The sequence below is a fragment of the Hydra viridissima genome, unplaced genomic scaffold, assembly GCF_058129835.1.
Source record: "Hydra viridissima isolate aposymbiotic clone 2 unplaced genomic scaffold, HvirCarnegie_v1 scaffold_18, whole genome shotgun sequence".
NCBI lineage: Eukaryota > Metazoa > Cnidaria > Hydrozoa > Anthoathecata > Hydridae > Hydra > Hydra viridissima.
This window is the reverse complement of record NW_028324317.1, coordinates 2,210,098-2,228,507: the sequence shown is the minus strand read 5'-3', so window position 1 is coordinate 2,228,507 and position 18,410 is coordinate 2,210,098. Positions and strand designations below refer to the sequence as shown.

At 28.0% G+C, this 18,410-nt stretch overlaps 1 protein-coding gene across 4 annotated transcripts; it reads left to right on the top strand.

Moving 5' to 3' along the window:
* The first annotated feature begins 2,650 nt into the window (after positions 1-2,650).
* Positions 2,651-10,007, top strand: LOC149876812 (omega-amidase NIT2-like). Of its 4 annotated transcripts, none has more exons than XM_090074924.1 (10): positions 2,651-2,820; positions 4,452-4,570; positions 4,738-4,947; positions 6,239-6,332; positions 6,761-6,835; positions 7,022-7,100; positions 7,210-7,225; positions 7,384-7,466; positions 9,440-9,495; positions 9,764-10,007. In XM_090074924.1, the coding sequence occupies exons 1-10, from the start codon at positions 2,805-2,807 to the stop codon at positions 9,859-9,861; spliced, it is 846 nt and encodes a 281-aa protein (XP_089931050.1). In that variant the 5' UTR covers positions 2,651-2,804; the 3' UTR covers positions 9,862-10,007. The 4 variants fall into 4 exon arrangements, 3 of the variants coding, with proteins under 3 accessions (XP_089931050.1, XP_089931051.1, XP_089931052.1); XM_090074925.1 differs by lacking the exon at positions 2,651-2,820 and adding an exon at positions 3,298-3,439; XM_090074926.1 differs by lacking the exons at positions 2,651-2,820; positions 4,452-4,570; positions 4,738-4,947 and having other exon boundaries at positions 6,253-6,328.
* Positions 10,008-18,410: the final 8,403 nt, after the last annotated feature.

Below are 18,410 nucleotides of genomic sequence, written 5' to 3'. Positions count from 1 at the left end.
GAGCGAGAGAACTTATTGTTCTTACTTGCTTTCTCCTCGATGCAGTATTTTTCTTCAATTTTATTAACAAATTTTTTCCTTTCCATGATATACCTATTTTTTTCCTTGTATTTTTAGTCCTTGGATGTCCGGTGCAGTATTCAGAGGTCCAGTTTTGTGCTTTTTTTAGTTAAGTTTTAGGAGTTGTTTAAAGACACGAGTGACAACTTATGTATACTAGATCTTAGTATTTGTGTTTAAATAGAAGTATTATGCACATATGTGCTGTAAAGCCATTTTTTACACTTTACTCAAATAGTCAAAGGAATATTTTTTCAAAATACCAAAAGCAGAAGGATGTTATACATATTAATTTCCCTCTTCCCCTCATTAACTTGGTGGAAACTTTCAATACCAAAAAATAAAAATTACATATTTTCAGACAGTTTCACATTTTAACTAGCTACATTTAATGTATCTATGGATGAATCTTTTATTTCAGGTTGTTACCTTTTACTTGGGATGTAAGGGAACCGCCTAAAATATCCTTGCTTTTGTGTCTATCGAATAATCGGGCGAATAGTCTTCACTTTAAAGTGAAAAACTGGCCATCTCGAGAGACATTCTAAATTGGCAGCTGCAGAAGTGTATATGAATCTTTAGTCCCTCCTAAAATGTTTTACTTTCTCTTCTCCATATAAAACTTGGCCTGATGAAAAGCTTTGTAAAACCACAGAACAAAGAAGACTTTTAAGTATCTACTGCAAAAATTCCCACAGATCAGTGATGTTAAGCATATTTGACAAACCTCTATTAAAAACTCAATTAAAGGACAAAAATTTTGACATCACAATTGAAGCCATTGAACAAGATGCATGGCGAGTGTTTAGCAATCGACGGTTTTCTGGTGAATAAAAAGAGTTCGGAATGTGTCTAACATGAAAATGAGCTAATAAAAAGCTTCGAAAAACTTGGAGCTAGGATTTCAGTAAAAATGCATTCTCTCCAATCAAAAATGATGTTTTTCTAAAATTAATGGATGTGCTGTATCTCAAGCACCTGACTTGATTGAGCAAAATGAATAAAATATTCGGATTTAGAAGGTTAATTTTGTATGGGATCACCTAAGAAACCCCAGGAACAGAAGTTTATTTATCAAACGAAGGCCAGTGTAATTGAAAGTAGAAAAAGTTGATTCACAATCAAATTTTTGTACAAATTTTTAGAAAAGAAACCATTTTAAATTTTTGTTCAACTGTTCGAAGAGCAATCCACAATTTCAACTTGCAAAAAGAAAATCAAACTTTAAGTAAACTTTATTTCTAAAATACAACAAAATTAGGAATATTTTTTGTAGTTTGTAATATTCACAATTGTTTCCAAGCTACTTTTTCTGGTGAAATGTTTGCAAGTTCTTGTTCAATTCAATTAATTTACTCTTCTTTAGATTTCGGCCAATTGCGATGATATAGTGCTTCTGGCAACTCTCCCCAGACCCAATAATCACATGGTTAAGGTCTGGGAAACGAGGAGGCCAGATATGTTTGAAATGGCTGCAAATAACACGATTTTCACCAAAATGGTTAAGAAATTGTTTGATACCGTTAAAAATGTGGGACGGTGCACTAACTTGAATGAAAATGGCTGAATGTACTTTCCAGTTTTTTCTCAATATTGGTAAAAAGTGTTCTTTCATCATGGCAAGATATCGTTCACTGTTGACGGAGTCTTTGAAGAAAAATGGACTAGAAACTTTAGACTTCTGATAAGATATATCTTATCAGAAGTCTAAAGTTTTTAACCAAACTTTGAACTAAAAATCAAAGGGTCCACACGTAGGCTATTGATAGCCTACGTGTGGACGGTTTTCACGAGCACAATCGCTATTGAAGTAATTAGCATATTGGAAATGGAATATTTCAAAAACAATAATGATGTCATCTAAACTATATTTTTAACAGATTTGTTTATGAAAAAAGAGTGATTTTGAAAAATGTTTTTAAAAATCCGGTTTAAAAACTCTTTATTTTTACGACTTTTACTTGCACATTTAGCTCTACATTAGCGTGCTGTAGCGGTGCTTGTTTATGTTATAAAACATGATTTATATGTAAAATATATTTATTACTAAACTGTGACTGATTAAAGTACCGTGCAGACTCACGAGGGTAGCAAGATTATGATTTAAATATCTTCCTATTAATCATTCACTCTGCCATATCACCAGTTTTTTTTTTATCAAGCTCAAATGCCATATCATCTGCTTCACTCTGTTGTTCAAGCTGTTAAAATCCTCTTACCAGTTTTCATCAAAACCAAATAAGAAAGATTTAACGTTCATATTACGTTGGCATGAAATTATTTATTTGTCAATTCTAAAAATTTGTTTTACAGACATTTTAATAATAACGTTTAACGTATATATATATAAAAATTTTTTTTACTTTCGAACTTTATTTCCGTTGTAAATTTTCTTTATTTATGTCAGACCTCTCCAGCTAAAAAAATGAGTGCTCGTATTCTCTTAAAGATCCACAGTCCCAAATTATTTTTTTTCAGTAGACAACATCGGACTTGTAAAATATTTTTTATAAATTATGAAGTTCATATTAAATTAAAAAAATTTTTTTTTTCAACACCACATTTTCTACCATTTATCACGACCTAGGGGAAACAACTTGGTTGTGATGGATGGAAATTTGACACCTTGTTTATGTGCCTTCTATACGACACTTTTTTATTAAATTAGCTAATTGTACTTGGTCTTAAAATCAGTTTCGTCTAAAGTTTTAAATTCTTGTCGCAGCGGCAAAACATAATTGAAAATGAAAACTGTTCATAGTAAGTTATGATGCGTCAGTATTTACTTAATATTATCCTGATAGTTTATTTACTAAAGTGAAAACAAAGTAAAACTATAATTTTTTTATCAAATTTAGCTCTAACTTTAGCAGCAAAATGTATATCCATTTTCGTTTTTTCCATTCATGTTTGGGTTATGACAAAAATAAAAAAACAGAAAACAAAATTTGTGTTTATATATATTCTTTAAACATTTTTCAGACACTTAACAAAATATATTAGACAAACCTGAACAACAAAATCAACTATGAAAAAATTTTGTTAACAATACCATTATTAACCTTAGAGAGGAATTTCTGATTGACTTATTTTTGGCCACAAAATGTCATGAAACATCTGAAGATATTTAAGAATTTCACTAAGAATTTTTTTTAATTTTTTATCTAAGTCATTTGATAGTGATCTTACACTTAAAATTAGTTCAAACTTTCTACAAGTAAGTAAGCTAAGCGAAACAAAAAATGTGACAGTATGCGTCAGAAAAACATTTGGCTTCAAATTAAACAGAAAACATTTTGTAGAGTATGGAACTTGATATTTCAGACAATGTTATGTTATTAAACATCATAAACTTGCAGGATTTTAAAGTCAAACACAGGTATTTCCTTTTTCTTGACTGTTCTGGTTCTTCCATATTTTCTATATTTTCACAACATCAACAACAACAACAACAACAACAACAAAAAGCAAAGAGAAGCTTAATTTAAATAGTTTTCTTTTTTTCACACAAATCATACAGTAAAAAGAAATCATTTGATGCAATTTTCTCTTAAATATAATTATAGAGCCTTCTAACTTTATTCTGTGACCAAAACATTGGTTTTGCTTTTCGTAATTTCTTTTTTATTAAAAAGAAAACTGCTGCATATGTAAATACAAGATTATTGTAGAATAATTTATGGTTTGCCAGAAACTATAAGAAAGAGCATTATTTAAAGTAAATAATTTATATTGGGAAAAAGTAACACTTGTGGAGTTAATCATGATATTCTATTTTGTTAAAATACATATAGATGTTAAAAAAAGTAAATTTATTTTTGTTAAAATAAATTTTGGTATTCCATTAGTAACACTTTAATTTTTTTAATGTAAAGTTTTAACTGATTTTATGATAATTGAAGATTCATGGATTTAGTTCTATAAAATAAAAGATGTTAAAAACTGCAAACAGTTAAAAGTAGAATTAAAATAATTTCTAGTAATACAAATTTATAATAATAAAAGTGAAGTAGCTGTTATTTCAAGTTATCTTCTCAAAAGTGATGTCATTATTTGGTCTTTTACTTTCATCTTCATAGTTTGAAACTCAAACTACAAAATAATTGTATGAATACTTTTTGTTTGTCTTCAAATAAAAAGTTTTCATTCTAACATTTTGATGGTCAAATCAACACTTTTTCTATAGGATTCCATTAATTAATAAATGTTTGTTAATATTGTAAAAATGATCTAAATAAACTTTGGCTATATGCTCATTGAAAAAAATATGAAGCATGCAAAAAAATCTTTTGATTATCATATTCAGAATAAGAGTTCAAAATTTCATTAAAATTTCTAAGGCATTATTAATTCATATAAATTTTTATAATGAAGTTAGGATTTATTTTTAGTAATGAAGTTGGCATTAATTCAGATGAAAGTAGGAGCTGACAAAGCAAAGAATATTGCTCATGCTCGAGAACTCATAAAACAGGCAGCATCACACAATGCTCAACTAGTTTGTCTTCCGGTAAAACTTCTTTATCAATACAAGAACATTTTAACTCAAAAGTTAAATCGTAAAAAGAAGATCCGTTACAATCTTAAAGATATAAATTTGTAATCATTTTTTTAAAAAATGGTTACCAATTTATTTTTTAAAAAACGATTATCATTTTTAGAGTTTTTCTCTTTTAGGAATGTTTCAACTCTCCTTATGGAATTCAGTATTTCTCGTCTTATGCAGAAATAGTTCCTGGAGAAACTAGTGAAATGATGTCTTCTGTTGCCAAAGATCTTTCAATATATTTATGTGGAGGTTCAATACCAGAAAAAGAAGATGGTAAATTGTACAATACATCATTGGTATATGGACCCAGTGGAGATCTTATTGCAAAACATCGGAAGGTTAACTATTTGTCATTATTAATGAATCTGTTTAATATTAATATTTTGGTAAAAGTTTATTAATACAACAATAATAAAAAATATTTCCGCATTTTTTTTTTTTTTTCATTCACATTAAAGAGAAATTTATGTCAACAACAACAAAAAACTTGTTTAAAAATATAATGGTGCAGCATTTAAATTATATTTATAATTATTACCCTTCAATGACATTTTCTACATATTTAACATAATATCACCAAAAACTGTGATTACCATTTATTTCCAATACATCAATATCTTCTATTTGATAAAGTATTAAAATGAAGGTTAATTCAATAAAATTCTTTTATAGTGCTCTGTGTTAAAAATTGTTACAATCAGTCCATTAGCAGTCCATTTTTACACTTACAAAATACTATTAAGAGAGTAGAAAACTAAATTTCTAAATCCAAAAAAAATAATGATTGGGTTTTTTTAAAAGTCATTGTCAGGGAATCAGTTTTGTCAGGATTTCAGCCCTGAACAGCTTTTTTTACTTCTTTGGTTTGATTTTTTATATATATTTAAAGCCAAATGATTTTAAGAAGTAAAATCAGCAATAGCTTATAAAATTATAAAAAAACTTATATATAAGCTATAACTTATTTCAATTACTTTCAAAATCCATGTTATAAATGTTTTTAATGTTATAACTAAGTATAATGAAATTTATTTGCAACAGAAACTTAAAATATATGCAAGAAATTACATTATAAGAGCTATTCATTCATTGGTGCAAAAACTTAAACATGTCAGGATTATTCATTCATTGGTGCAAAAACTTTAACATGTCAGGATTATTCATTCATTGGTGCAAAAACTTTAACATGTTAGGATTTCAGCTCTGTTAAAACTTCTCTAAACCTTTTGTGCAACACAAAAGTTGTTGCAAAAAATAATAAAATGGAATCTTGGTGAATTAAAGGTGAATTAAAGGAACATCAGAAGTAGATTTTCTGTAGGATTTTTTATGCAAAACATTTATTGACTAATTTTGATAAATGTTTTACATATAGCACCTCACATATAAACATTTATATCTGCAAGGAAAAAATTTCACCCGCTTGTTTTGTAGGCTGAACTTGAAAACATCTTATCCAAAATAATTGACTATGCTTTTTTGTAATTAGTTAAGGCTTTACAATTTTTATTTCAATCTTATATATATATATATATATATATATATATATATATATATATATATATATATATATATATATATATATATATATATATATATATATATATATTTATTTATTTATTTTCGTAGGTGCATTTGTTTGATGTTGATATCCCTGGTGGGATCAAATTTAAAGAGTCAGAAGTTTTAAGTCCTGGAACGAAGTTAACAACATTTAATGTTGGTAAATTTAAATGATAACATTTTTTTACACATGAAGAGAAAGAAAAATTTTATGAAAGTATTATTTATGTGCTGATTAAAAATAGAATTTCTTTTAATTTTTCATCAACCTGACCGCAAGTCTTAAGTATCCTTTGCAATTTTGATCATGTTTTATTTTAATTCAGAACAAAAAACTTTGATCTTTTGATGAAAAATCATAACTAGGCACTGATTAATAATAAAGTTCATTAATGTAGTTCTTTTGACTTTTATTTGCAATTTTGGTTTTGTGCTTTTATTTTTAATTAAGAACAAAAAATCCATAAAAAATCCATGAGTTTTTTCAATTTTATTCTTTAAATCACATTTCAATTCAAAGTATGATTTAAAGAGAGAAAAAAACTTTTATCATACTTTGAATCACATTTCAGTTTATGTTGAATTTAGATTCATTAAAAGTTGGTCTTGGCATTTGTTATGATATTCGATTTCCAGAAATGTCTACAAAATATACTGAAGAAGGTCTTTATAAAAATATTTCTTAGATAAAGTAATATTTTATTTGTCAAAATAATTACCATGTATTAATGAAATGGTGGTTTGGTTTTCCTAAAAAAAATGACATTTCTTATTATTGTTATAGACAGCAGACATAAAACTTTAAAATAATATTTTTTTATATTTACGATCTAAATGTTACATTTTTAGGGTGTCAACTCCTTCTCTACCCTGCTGCATTTAATATGACTACTGGACCAAAACATTTTCAGCTTCTTCAAAGAGCAAGGTTCAGAACATGATCTAAAATTTTCTACTTTGAATTTTCCTACTTTGAATTTTTTGTTTAAAATAAAGTCCATCATGAAAACTGTATGTTAATTACTTTTCTTTTTTAGAGCTCTGGACCACCAGGTAAATTTTCTAGTATTTTTCTAGAGCTATAGACAACCTTGTAAAAATTTATGGGATATTTTTATAAGTTAAAAATTTAGTGAATTTTTAATCTTTTTGAATTGTTTCTTATTCTGCTCTTCAAGTTTTAATATTTCAATCAAACATTTCTTGTTTAGCTATATGTGGCAACTTGTTCTCCAGCTCGAGATGAGCATGCGTCCTATATAGCTTGGGGACACAGTGCTGTTTGCAATCCTTGGTGAGTAACTTTTATTGTGAGGTTGACTTCTATGAGACTTGAATTGGCGTGATTCACAAAGTAATATTGTGTCTCTGAAACCTCAGGGATTTGAAATCAGAGTTTTGTTGAAGACATCATTAACTAAGACTTAAAAAATATTTTTTGTCTTGGTGCCAAAGAGAAATAAAACTGTTTCTTGATAATTTGAGAATTTTGAATCTAAAAATAGCATCTCTTTTTTATTTTAGCTCTAACTTTCACTCTATAGTATACCATTGTTTAGGTGTTAATTGGCATTACAACCAAAACACTGCTACCAAGAGGGTGAAAAACTACTCAGAAATATCTGTAATTATTTTTTTATGCAATAGGATAAAAAATCATGTAGTAAAGAAAAATCAGCTTGTTAGTGATAAACAAGGCGATTGCTGAGGAAACCTACTTTGATGCTCATGTTCCCAGGATAAACTTTCAAGCATGTTTCTCACAAGTTTTTCATAGTTATCAGCTTTCTGATTACCCACAATGTTTTTTACTACCTCTTTAAATAAAGACCATGCTGCTACTGTTCCTTAATGGGCAAATTTTGGCACCTTTAATTAATTTTCCAATCTGATTGCTTAAAACTGGAAATGCTTTGCAAATTTACTAAAAACAATTATTCAATTTATCTAATGCTTTCAAAAAGTGATTCATCAGCCTAAACTGGTTGTATGTCAAAGGATAGTAATATGGGTATATATATATATATGACAGGAAGCCAGAATGTTTTTAATATGAATTTTGTTTATTTCTATTATTCAGCTTTATCTCCTTTTCTATTTCACATTTCTTTCAATTCTTATATGGATCACATTAAAAAATATATATCTGTACCTCAGAGGGATACAACACTATGTCCATTTTTTTCCATATTGACTTTATTACAGAGTTAAAATCAGCTTTTCTCATATTTCTTAGAGGAATAGAGCACTATGTCCAAAACCAGTTAGAACCGGATATAGCATGTTTTAAAACAACACCAAGTCCTGTGCCAATAACACTTTTTGTTGAAAAAAAGTTTAAAACTCCTCTCCTGTAAAGTTGTGAAAATGGACATAGTGTTGTATCCCTCCGAGGTACAGATATATAGGTCTAATCTATGATATTTAAATACATTTTATATTAAAAATGTCTTTTATGCCTATGGAGTGTCTCATTGCAATTATGTATAAAGTTTGTAAACATTTTCTGTATGCAAACTCATGTATATCATCCTTATAGACACCATTAGGTTTTGTCATCAACAGAGAAAGATATGAAACAGAGAAGAATAAAGAATATGAATTTCTGATACCAGAAAGCTAGTCTTAGAAAGTTTCTTATTTTAAGGGTACTTTTTTCATGGCTCTAATACTAAAAGTTTTTTAAGAGTTTCTTAGGAGTTTCTTAAGTATCAAAAGTAAATAAAGTGCAATTTGAAAACATGTTAACAAGTAAGATAAAATGTTTTAAACTCAACGAAAATGATTTGAATTCCATCAAAATCATTCAATGTAATATAATTTCAGATTTTTCCCTGGACAGAACACAAATTTATATTCAATACAAACTCATAGAAACCAGTCTTTTTCATATGATGAATAGGATAATATTCAAATTATATTCACAAATTAAGAAATACGGTGAACTCTTTCCTTGAACTCTTAATAAAAAGTTTCTTATCGAAAAGTAGCTTAGTTATTTAAATATCAACAAGAAGTCTAAATATATCTTCTCAAAGTATTTAACAAGTCTTATGAATATACAAAATTTTGAGGAACGTTTTTAAAAGTTGATCAACATTTTCACATTTCACAGACTTTTAATTGAAATTCAGTATTGGCATTACTTTCTTTTACTCTGTAAAAAATTTCAACAAAATTCTTAAACTGAGGAGGTGAAAAAAATGGTTTATTAAGGTAAAAACATTTTTGTTTTCAAAAGAAAGAGTACCTATTTTTTCTTTCCAGGGCTGAAGTTATTGCTGAAGCTGGTCACGAAGAAGAAATTATCTACGCAGAAATTGGTTAGAGGGATTTTGTATTTTTATTTACAAATGTATATATACTTTTTATATGTACATCAGATAATAAATATCTGATAAATAATTTATCTTATAAAATAATTATTAAATAATTATATTATGTAATAATTATCCGATGTACATATAAAAAGTTTGTGCTTTATGAACAAAATGATAAATAAATGGAGAGGGGGGAGAGGGAAACCCCACTAATTATGTTTTGGTAAATTTTTGATAATGTTGAGTTTTCAATTATTTTTCTTCGATATAGATACAGAATTATCGGAAACTGTTCGAAAAGCCATTCCGGTTCGTAACCAAAAACGTCCTGATTTGTACCAACAGCCGTTGGCATCTGAAAATGCGTAGAGCAAAAAATCACTAAGAAAATGAAATCGATGATTCAATCATTTGTTTCAACAAACAAATCTTTTCGTTTTACTGTAAACCATCTTTGACAGTTTGTATCCGAGTTTTTATATCGGTTGTAATTCTTAAGAATGAATTTATTTTTTTTATAGCTATTTACATAGAAAATGTGCATACGAAATGATTGAATATCATCATATACAGTGGCTTTCAAAAAAAATTTAACGTCCTTTTTTAGCGATTATTTAAATTATTTCCATGCTTTAAAAAAAGAAAAAATAGAAAAAAGAGGAGAATTTTTTTTTGAATTTTTATTTTGGATACATCGTATAACCAAAATAAAAAGAACTTTTTGTCAATATCAAATCTAAAGACTTGCCATGCAGATATTATCTTTTTGTAGTTGTTTTTCTTTTCTTTCATTTGAACAAAACATGTCCGCTTCGTTTGGGCTGAAGAATTCTTACTTTTTAGTAATAAGCATAATTACTTTGTGATAAACATCAGCGTTGGCGTTAAGGTGACTTTTGGGAAAGGTTACGTAATGAAACGTCTTTGAGACTTGACTTTCGTTTTTTCTTTAGTTACCGTTACTGGTGTTGTTGTTAATATTGTCATTGTTCTTATGCTTACTATCATTATTATTTATATTATTATTACTATTGATATTATCATTATTATAATAGTTATTATTATTATTATTGTAATTATTTTTATTATTATTATTAATATGGTTATTATTATTATTATTATTATTTTTATTATTTTTGTTGTTATTATTATTATTATTTTTATTGATATCATTATTACTGTTATTATTAGTGTTATTATCATTAATATTGTCTTTTTAGTAAATATTGTGATTATCAATATGATGATTTATGTGATTATTATTTTTTTGTTAGAAATGACAACAATATTTAAATCAATTTGACCTCAAAAGATTTTTGATTTTCGGTAGCTAATAACAAACAATTTGACGTCATGTTCGTTTGTAAGTTACTGATTACTGTAAACTGTTGATTCCTCGATTTAGATGAAGCAGTAAAAAGGACATTTGCATTTGTAACATCCTCATGTTTCCTAAAGTGGGTGACACTTTAGGAAACTTGATGGTATTGCAAGTACAAATGTCGCCCTTCCTTGGAAACATGAGGATATTATTTATCCACATCGCAAGCCCCCGATTGCAAACGAGAATCCAGGAACATGATTTTTCTTATCGTAAAAAAAAAATTATGCTCTTGAAATTTCGTTTGCAAACGGAGGTTTGTGATGCAGATAAATATTATCCTCATGTTTCCAAAAATGAGCGACATTTGTATTCGAAATATCATCAAGTTTCCTCAAGTGCCTCCCACATTAGGAATCTTGAGGATGCTGCAAATACCAATGTCCTTTTTACTGCTTTATTCCAATTCGAGGTATTAGCAGTTATCTTAAAAGCAATAATGTTTTCTGCTGACAGCAGAATCCAGAGAAAGAGATATTGAAACAATGTGCTACGAAATTTAGTTAACGCGCCATCCATGCAAAGTGTATCACCGTTATGTTTAAAAACATTCAGTTGGCCAGAAGGATCAGGGGAGAACGAGCTTAAAAGTCTACTTTGAAATAAAACGGCTATTTTCATAGCCACAAATCTGTTAAAAACTTTATTGGTTTAGACAATATCTTAAACAGTTTCCATCCCTGAACTTTGTTCCTTTGAAAATAGCCGTTTGATGAAGGATTAAGCAGAACAGATTATTTCTTGTCCACTTTTGCGGTGGTATTCATTAAAGCGACTTTCTTCTTTGGTGATGTTTAAGCTTTTTATACCACGGCTTTTTTTAGCTCCTGGTAAATTGGCTTTCTTTTTCACCGGAGTTTTTTTTCACTGCATCTTTTTTGGACGCTTTCTCTTTGGCTGTCGCTTTACTGCAGCTTTCTTTTTTGGCGTAGTTTTCTTTTTGCTTTGTTATTTTTGTTCTTCTGCTTCTGCTTCTTCTTCTTCTTCTTGCTTTCTTTAAGTTGAATAAGTAACATTTTTCTTTTTTCTTTTTTCCTTTATCTTTACAGAAAGACTAGCAGCAACACTTTTCTTCCTTCCAGGCGTTATATATTTCTTAAAATATATTTTCATCACCGGTTACAAGACAGTTTTTGTAGTAAATCTTTTCTTATCAATCTTAAAGCTATTAAGCGTTAATGGGATAATTACGAAATTACGAGTGTTGTCAATGTTCGTAAGAGAATGAGAGCGAGGAAGTGGACAAAACGTGCTACCGTTAGTACTAATCATAATCTGATCACAATTGGGAAAAAAAAAAGTACTATGTGAATCATTTCTTTTGAATAGGGAATGTTTTTTTTTTTAGCAAGGTTGCAGAAAATAAGCATTTAGAGAGCTTAACTACAGCTTGATTACAATGTGATCATTTGCAAAAAATCTAACTTTTGCTTTTTGACCTTTAACGGCATTTTCTCTTTAAAGTATAAGTACGGTAACTGAAGAACAAAAGTAAAAACGATGCTTTTTTGATTTGATTTCTGTGGAATTCACAGCTTTTCATACGGTTTTTTTGTTAGTAATTTTCCGTAACTCCAACAGACTTTTTTTTTATGAAATCACACAAAAGGAATTAATATTAACCCACTTTCTTTAAAATATCTAAAAGATATTTAATTTATTAAATCTTCCGACCAAATTTTTTTGAGAAAAAAACATCCTACATTTTATTCGCTTTGAATTAAGGTATGCATCAAATTCCTGACAATCGCATTTCGGTCAATTCGGGGTTTCGGGAAGTGGGGCAGTAGAATAAAATAAAAAATTTCACCCTGTTTTACTCTATCAATTATGAACAACACGTTCCAATTTTTTTGCATTTGACTTGTAAAGTGGGTTCAGATTCCTGTTTCAAAATTTTATGAAATTAAAAATTCTTGTAACAACAAAAAGCCGAACAATGTTTCTTTCTAAATTTTGTCCACGTTCTTTATGCTGATCATGCAAAAACTGAAAGTGACAGGATAAAAATAAAATTTTAAAAAAATGATCCGATCTAATGGAAATATGCCTGTGCATTTTAATCCACTTTAGGCAATTTGAAAAATCAACATTTTGTCATGTTAGAATTATTTTGTTCTATCTCCCATTTAAAACGTTGAAAGAAAGTTTTTGAATTTTTTTATAAGTAAAAATTACTTAAAATTTTACTATTACTTTTTTAGGAAATAATAACTCATTTTTAAATAACTTACATCTAAAGAAACTATTCATAAAAAAAATTTTAAAAGTAAAATGTATTTTAAAAGTAATCATTACTTAGTAAAATCAACAATTCATTTTCTCTCAACGTTTAAAATTGGAGATAGAACAAAATAATTCTAACCTGGCGATTTGAAAATCATGAGGATTAGAAACTAAAAAGTTAGAATTAAAAAATCGAATTTGTGGAGAAAGGTTCCTTGCTTCACAAAAACGCATTTTTAGAAGAATGTTCAGGAATTAAACCCTGGCGTATACCAAATTTAACTTTTATAGTCACGTGACTACCAACTCCAAAAGACCACTAAAATCTCTCCTTACACATCTTACACCACGTGTAATCATAAACTATAAACTAAATTTAATTTTAAACGTACACCACCTTTATCTTGAGAGCCGATCTCTGATCGACAGCATGAGTTTTCTAACAGCTGGTTAAACACCAATGTTTTTCTTAACCCTGTGGATCCTGCATTTCGTTGGATGCCACCCCAGATAACACATGGACGTCGGCCCAATGTCTTGCCGACATGTTTTATATCAGTATTAGATAGGCATCGTTTTACTTCATTGGCCTGATGTCGGTCCGACAAATAAAATAAACTTATATTCCATCGGAAAACTTCATCAGCTTGATGTCTGCGAACACACCATAAAATGATTTGTTCTGTGAATGTTTACAATGCGCAGGCGTAATCATACTAAACGTGCGCAAATGGTCGCATTTCTTGTCTTAATTAAGTCTGAAATTAAGTCTTAATTATGTCTGAAAATTTCAAAATATAGGTAATGAAAAACTTAAAGTTTTCATTACCTATATTTTGAAATTTTCAGCTGAAGTAAACTTTAGACTTAGGTAAACTTAGTATTTGAGACTTGAGTTCTCTGTTAAAAATTATCTTTATAATAAATTGAAAGGCAAGTTTTTTTTTAACTTTTAAATTTATTTTGTAGAGTTTCTTTTTAATACCAAAAATGAAATATATAGTATATATATATACATATACAAATATATAGATCAATTTACCATTACATTTTCGTTTATACAATTTGCTTAAGCAACTTTGCCTTGTAAAATTTATTTAAATAAAAATGTAATTTTATACTAATATATTTATAAAATACATACAAAATATAGACAGAAAAAGACATTATATTGATTGAAAAATGTATGCATTAGTTTTATATTTTATAATGAAATTGGAAGTTTGAGAAGTGCAATTATAAATAGTTATTTGAGTGTATAAAAAAGTATGTTATAAATGCCGTTATGTAATAAAATTACGATCCCAACTTATTATATCAATGCATTTCACAACAAAAAAAAATGCTATTTTAAAGCATCTTGATTTACAGATTGCAAGAGTTAATCCCAACTTGCCTGAAAATGTAATTTTGCCATTGCAAACATTTGAACAGGTACAAAATTTTGAAAAGAAATTGCGACATTCAATGATGTACAAGTTGCAGATATTGAGTTTTTTGTTCTAATGACAAACTTAAACTATTTTTTCTTTAAGTTTAAGTTATAAGTTATGTTAGACACAATATCTTGGTCTTCAAGGAGGTGTTACTTTGAAAGAGACAGTCAGACGAATAATGAAAATGGTCATGACTGATGATTTGGCAAACAGTTTTAATATCATGGGCCATGGAAATAAGCATGCTTTTTCTGTCCTGCAACTTAAGGACATTGTTTGTGGTTAGTAAATAGTTGTATGTATATATTTGAGTAAATTGAAAAAATGTGCTATTATTGTTTGAAAAAGAGTGTTTTGTGAAAGAAGACTTTAGTTTTCAAGTAGTCAAGTGATATTTGTCCTGCAAAACTAGTATCTTGTGATCAAATAGTTCCGTTAAAATGCTTATCAGTGTTTATGTTCTTTTTTAATAACATTTATTAAAAATCAACCAAAAAAAATCTAAATTCATGTGCAAGCATAGAATCAACAGAACTTATTTTAGAGTGCTTGCACCACTGAGTTGTGGTCTTTTCAGATATACAAACCATTACATCAGAGCTTTACAAATGCTATAGTAAAAATATAATGGTAACAACATGGTAATGAGCCCTAAAGTTTCCACTTTCACAAAATTTGTTAATTTTAGGGTTAAATTTGTTTGAAATGCAACGGAGAAAGAGATTTAAAATTCTATTGAGTTTTGCCTTTCATTTTTTTAGAACTTAGTTTCTCTCAAGGCATTTTTTCAGGTTTTAGCCTTTGCTTCCACGTGCCTTTTAGCGTCATTATTCTATTTATAATGATTTTTTGTTTACTTTTTTTTCTCACAGAACTTTTTCAAGGTTCACATTTATGCTTAAGTATATATATATATATATATATGAGATAACGTATTTTAAGAAATTTTAAAGAGGATCTTATGAGAAAAGAATTTTTGAAGATTTAAAGAGAATTTTATGAGAAGAATTTATGGAAATTTGAAAGAGAACCTTATGAGAAGAATTGGCAAGAAAGGATATTTGAGTGACTTTAAATATGGGTTATTATCTGTATTAATGTTGTTATTTGTATAAGTTAATATTAAGAGAATATATATATTGATGAGAAATAGTTGAGAATAATTATTAAGAAAAATTAGGCAAGAAAAGAAAAACCAGTGTAAGTATTTTTATTTTTGTTTGCGTTTCGATTGAGGCAATATTATTTTTACTTTATTTATAGTTTTTATAGTAAAGTCTGATGTCCTACCGCGCTTCTACCGCAAATCTGCGCTACATACTTAAAAATTCTGCGCTACACACTTAAAAATGTAACTCCTAATTCCTTTTTTAAGTTTTCCATTTTTTTGTAGATGCAAAGCAACTTGCCATTAATTTGAAAATCTAATACAAATATTGAATATTAGTAATGCTATGAGCTTTCGAAACAAATATAACTTTTACATTTGACTTGAATTCAAACAATGATACTCACTTTGAAGTAAAAACTTTTATAGAAGAATAAAAATTGCATGCATTATTCACTCTACATTTTGGTAAACAACTGTCGAATTCGTAAATAGCTCGTATGAAAAATTATATAGCTGGATTAAACATGACGATAATAATGCAGCATTGTGCTTATTTAATCAAGATATATAATTAATTATTACTACAGGGGGGGCGAAAAGTCACTGAACCGTTTCAATTTTAAATAACTTTTTTATTTTAACAATTACATGCATTAAATTTTAGTATCATAAAGTCAAGGCGATGGAAATTGATTTTCTATTACAAATTTAATTTTTTTCTTGTCACAAATTTACTTTTAGCAAGCTTTAGAAACTTTATCGTTAAGTGTGAAAAATAACATCTTGCATATGCCTTCCATTTTCTGCTTCACAAATTGCAGCTCTTTCGATTACCTCTGCCATAACCTTTTCCAAAGTTTCTGGGCTTGTTTCTCTTATTTCTCTAGTGATGTTTTTCTTTAGCTCCATTAAAGATTGCGGCTTGTTGGCATAAATATTTTCCTTTAGATATCCCCACAAGAAAATGTCTGGGCTAATGAGATCAGGAGAACGAGATGGCCATTTGACATCACCATTGTTAAATATAAATGCAATATATAAAAGTCAATAATTAACAAAGCCTCCAAATTCTATTGGTCTCCGGAGACTTGCCCATATTGTGGCTCTTTTTAACATGCCTCTAATACCATCAGAATTACCACGGCTAGTTGCAAAAGAATTCAATTGCACTTTCATAAAAAAATTGGATGCATGCATAACCATATGAAAAATATTTAATTTTCAATATGTGTGGCATTTTGGTTTTTATAAAATTTTAGTAACATTTTGAATTTCATGGACCATATCAAAATCATGTTTTATGGCATTAGAGATAATTAAAAATAAATATTGAAGCAATAAACTTTTAGAGTTACAGTATAGTGTAACTGGGTGTAAAAACTCCTAATCTTATCTGATTCTACAAAGCTGTAATTCTCTACTAAGTTACTTATACCCCCTGATATTTAGGTTTTGATTTAAAAAAAAAAGATAGAAAATTGCTATTAATAAAGTAAAGATAACATCATCGTAAAATCTCTAGATCATTGCAAAAATCTCTTATTTTAATTTCAATCTCAACTGACAGAGCAAAAGTTTGTTTAGCCAAAAATAAAGATGTTTTGCAAATCACCTAACAAGCTTTTAATTTTAAAGTTTTGGCTATCGTTATAGGTTCTCATTAAATATCAGGTTCTAAATATATAATTTCAAAGTTTTTGGATAATTGCAATAACAGGTTTTACGTTTTATGTTTTTTGGGTTTCCTTGTAAAATAACTTTAAGGTGGTAGACCACTATTAAAAATCGAAAAAATCATTTTTTCAATTTTAAAGTTTTTAAGTAATATAATAATCGTAGATTACGAATTTCATATTAGTTTTATATAAAAATAAAGCTAACCCTATTAAAAATCAGTTTTTAATAATGCGGTTTTGCCATTTTTATAAATTTGTCCGTAGCAACGGATTGTTTATTCCGTTGCTATGTAGCCAAAAAAGAAGTTATCCCACAAAATACCATTAATATTAAGACAAAAAAACTTCATTTGTGGTGACTGCTACTCTAAAACTACTTTTTTTTTATTGTTAAATGCTTTTGGTGCAGTGTGTTACATGGTTTTTAACGGATTTCTTCAGTAAATGTCTAACTACTTTACAACAACCACAACTTTCTTCGGCTAATTTTATGTCTTCTATACTTTGGTTAAATAATAACTAAAATAATGGAAAATAAAGATAAAAGAAATAAAATAAGGTATAGCAAGAAAAGTAGACTCTTCAGAGGAAACCAACATAAATCATCAACCGTTGTAGCTGAAGAAAATCTATTATATAAGCAGTTGCGAAGTATTCGTAAGGGATTTTTGGACAAAGATGAGGAAGAAGTGAGTTTATGTTATGGTGCAGGAGAATTTTAGTCTATATTTACTTTTTATTTATTTCAATAGGTTTTTTTTTTGTGTTTTTATACTTTTACTTAAAGTGTTTAATGTTTTTTTTTGTTTAAATGTGTTTTTCTCAGTTCTTTAAAATTCACTACTTTGCGGTAATTATCTCTTGATTCTCTTAACCGATTTTCATAAAATTTTCAGGAGTTGTTCCTTTAGTTACTATGGATGTCCCCTACCACTTTTATTGCATTATGATAACTTGATAAAAAGATATTAAAGTCCAAATATGGTCAAAAATGCACCTTTTTTTGTTTTCTAAGTGTTTTTTTTTTAATTTAAAAAAAACTTTTTAATGTTTTTCTTTTGTTTTGGTACAGGATCTTTTTTATTATA

Excerpts from the sequence above, each read along its gene's own strand:
- LOC149876812 (XM_090074924.1), top strand. Across the intron at positions 4,948-6,238 it reads TTATTGCAAAACATCGGAAG|GTGCATTTGTTTGATGTTGA; the intron begins GTTAACTATTTG and ends TTATTTTCGTAG. Across the intron at positions 6,333-6,760 it reads GTTAACAACATTTAATGTTG|ATTCATTAAAAGTTGGTCTT; the intron begins GTAAATTTAAAT and ends TGTTGAATTTAG.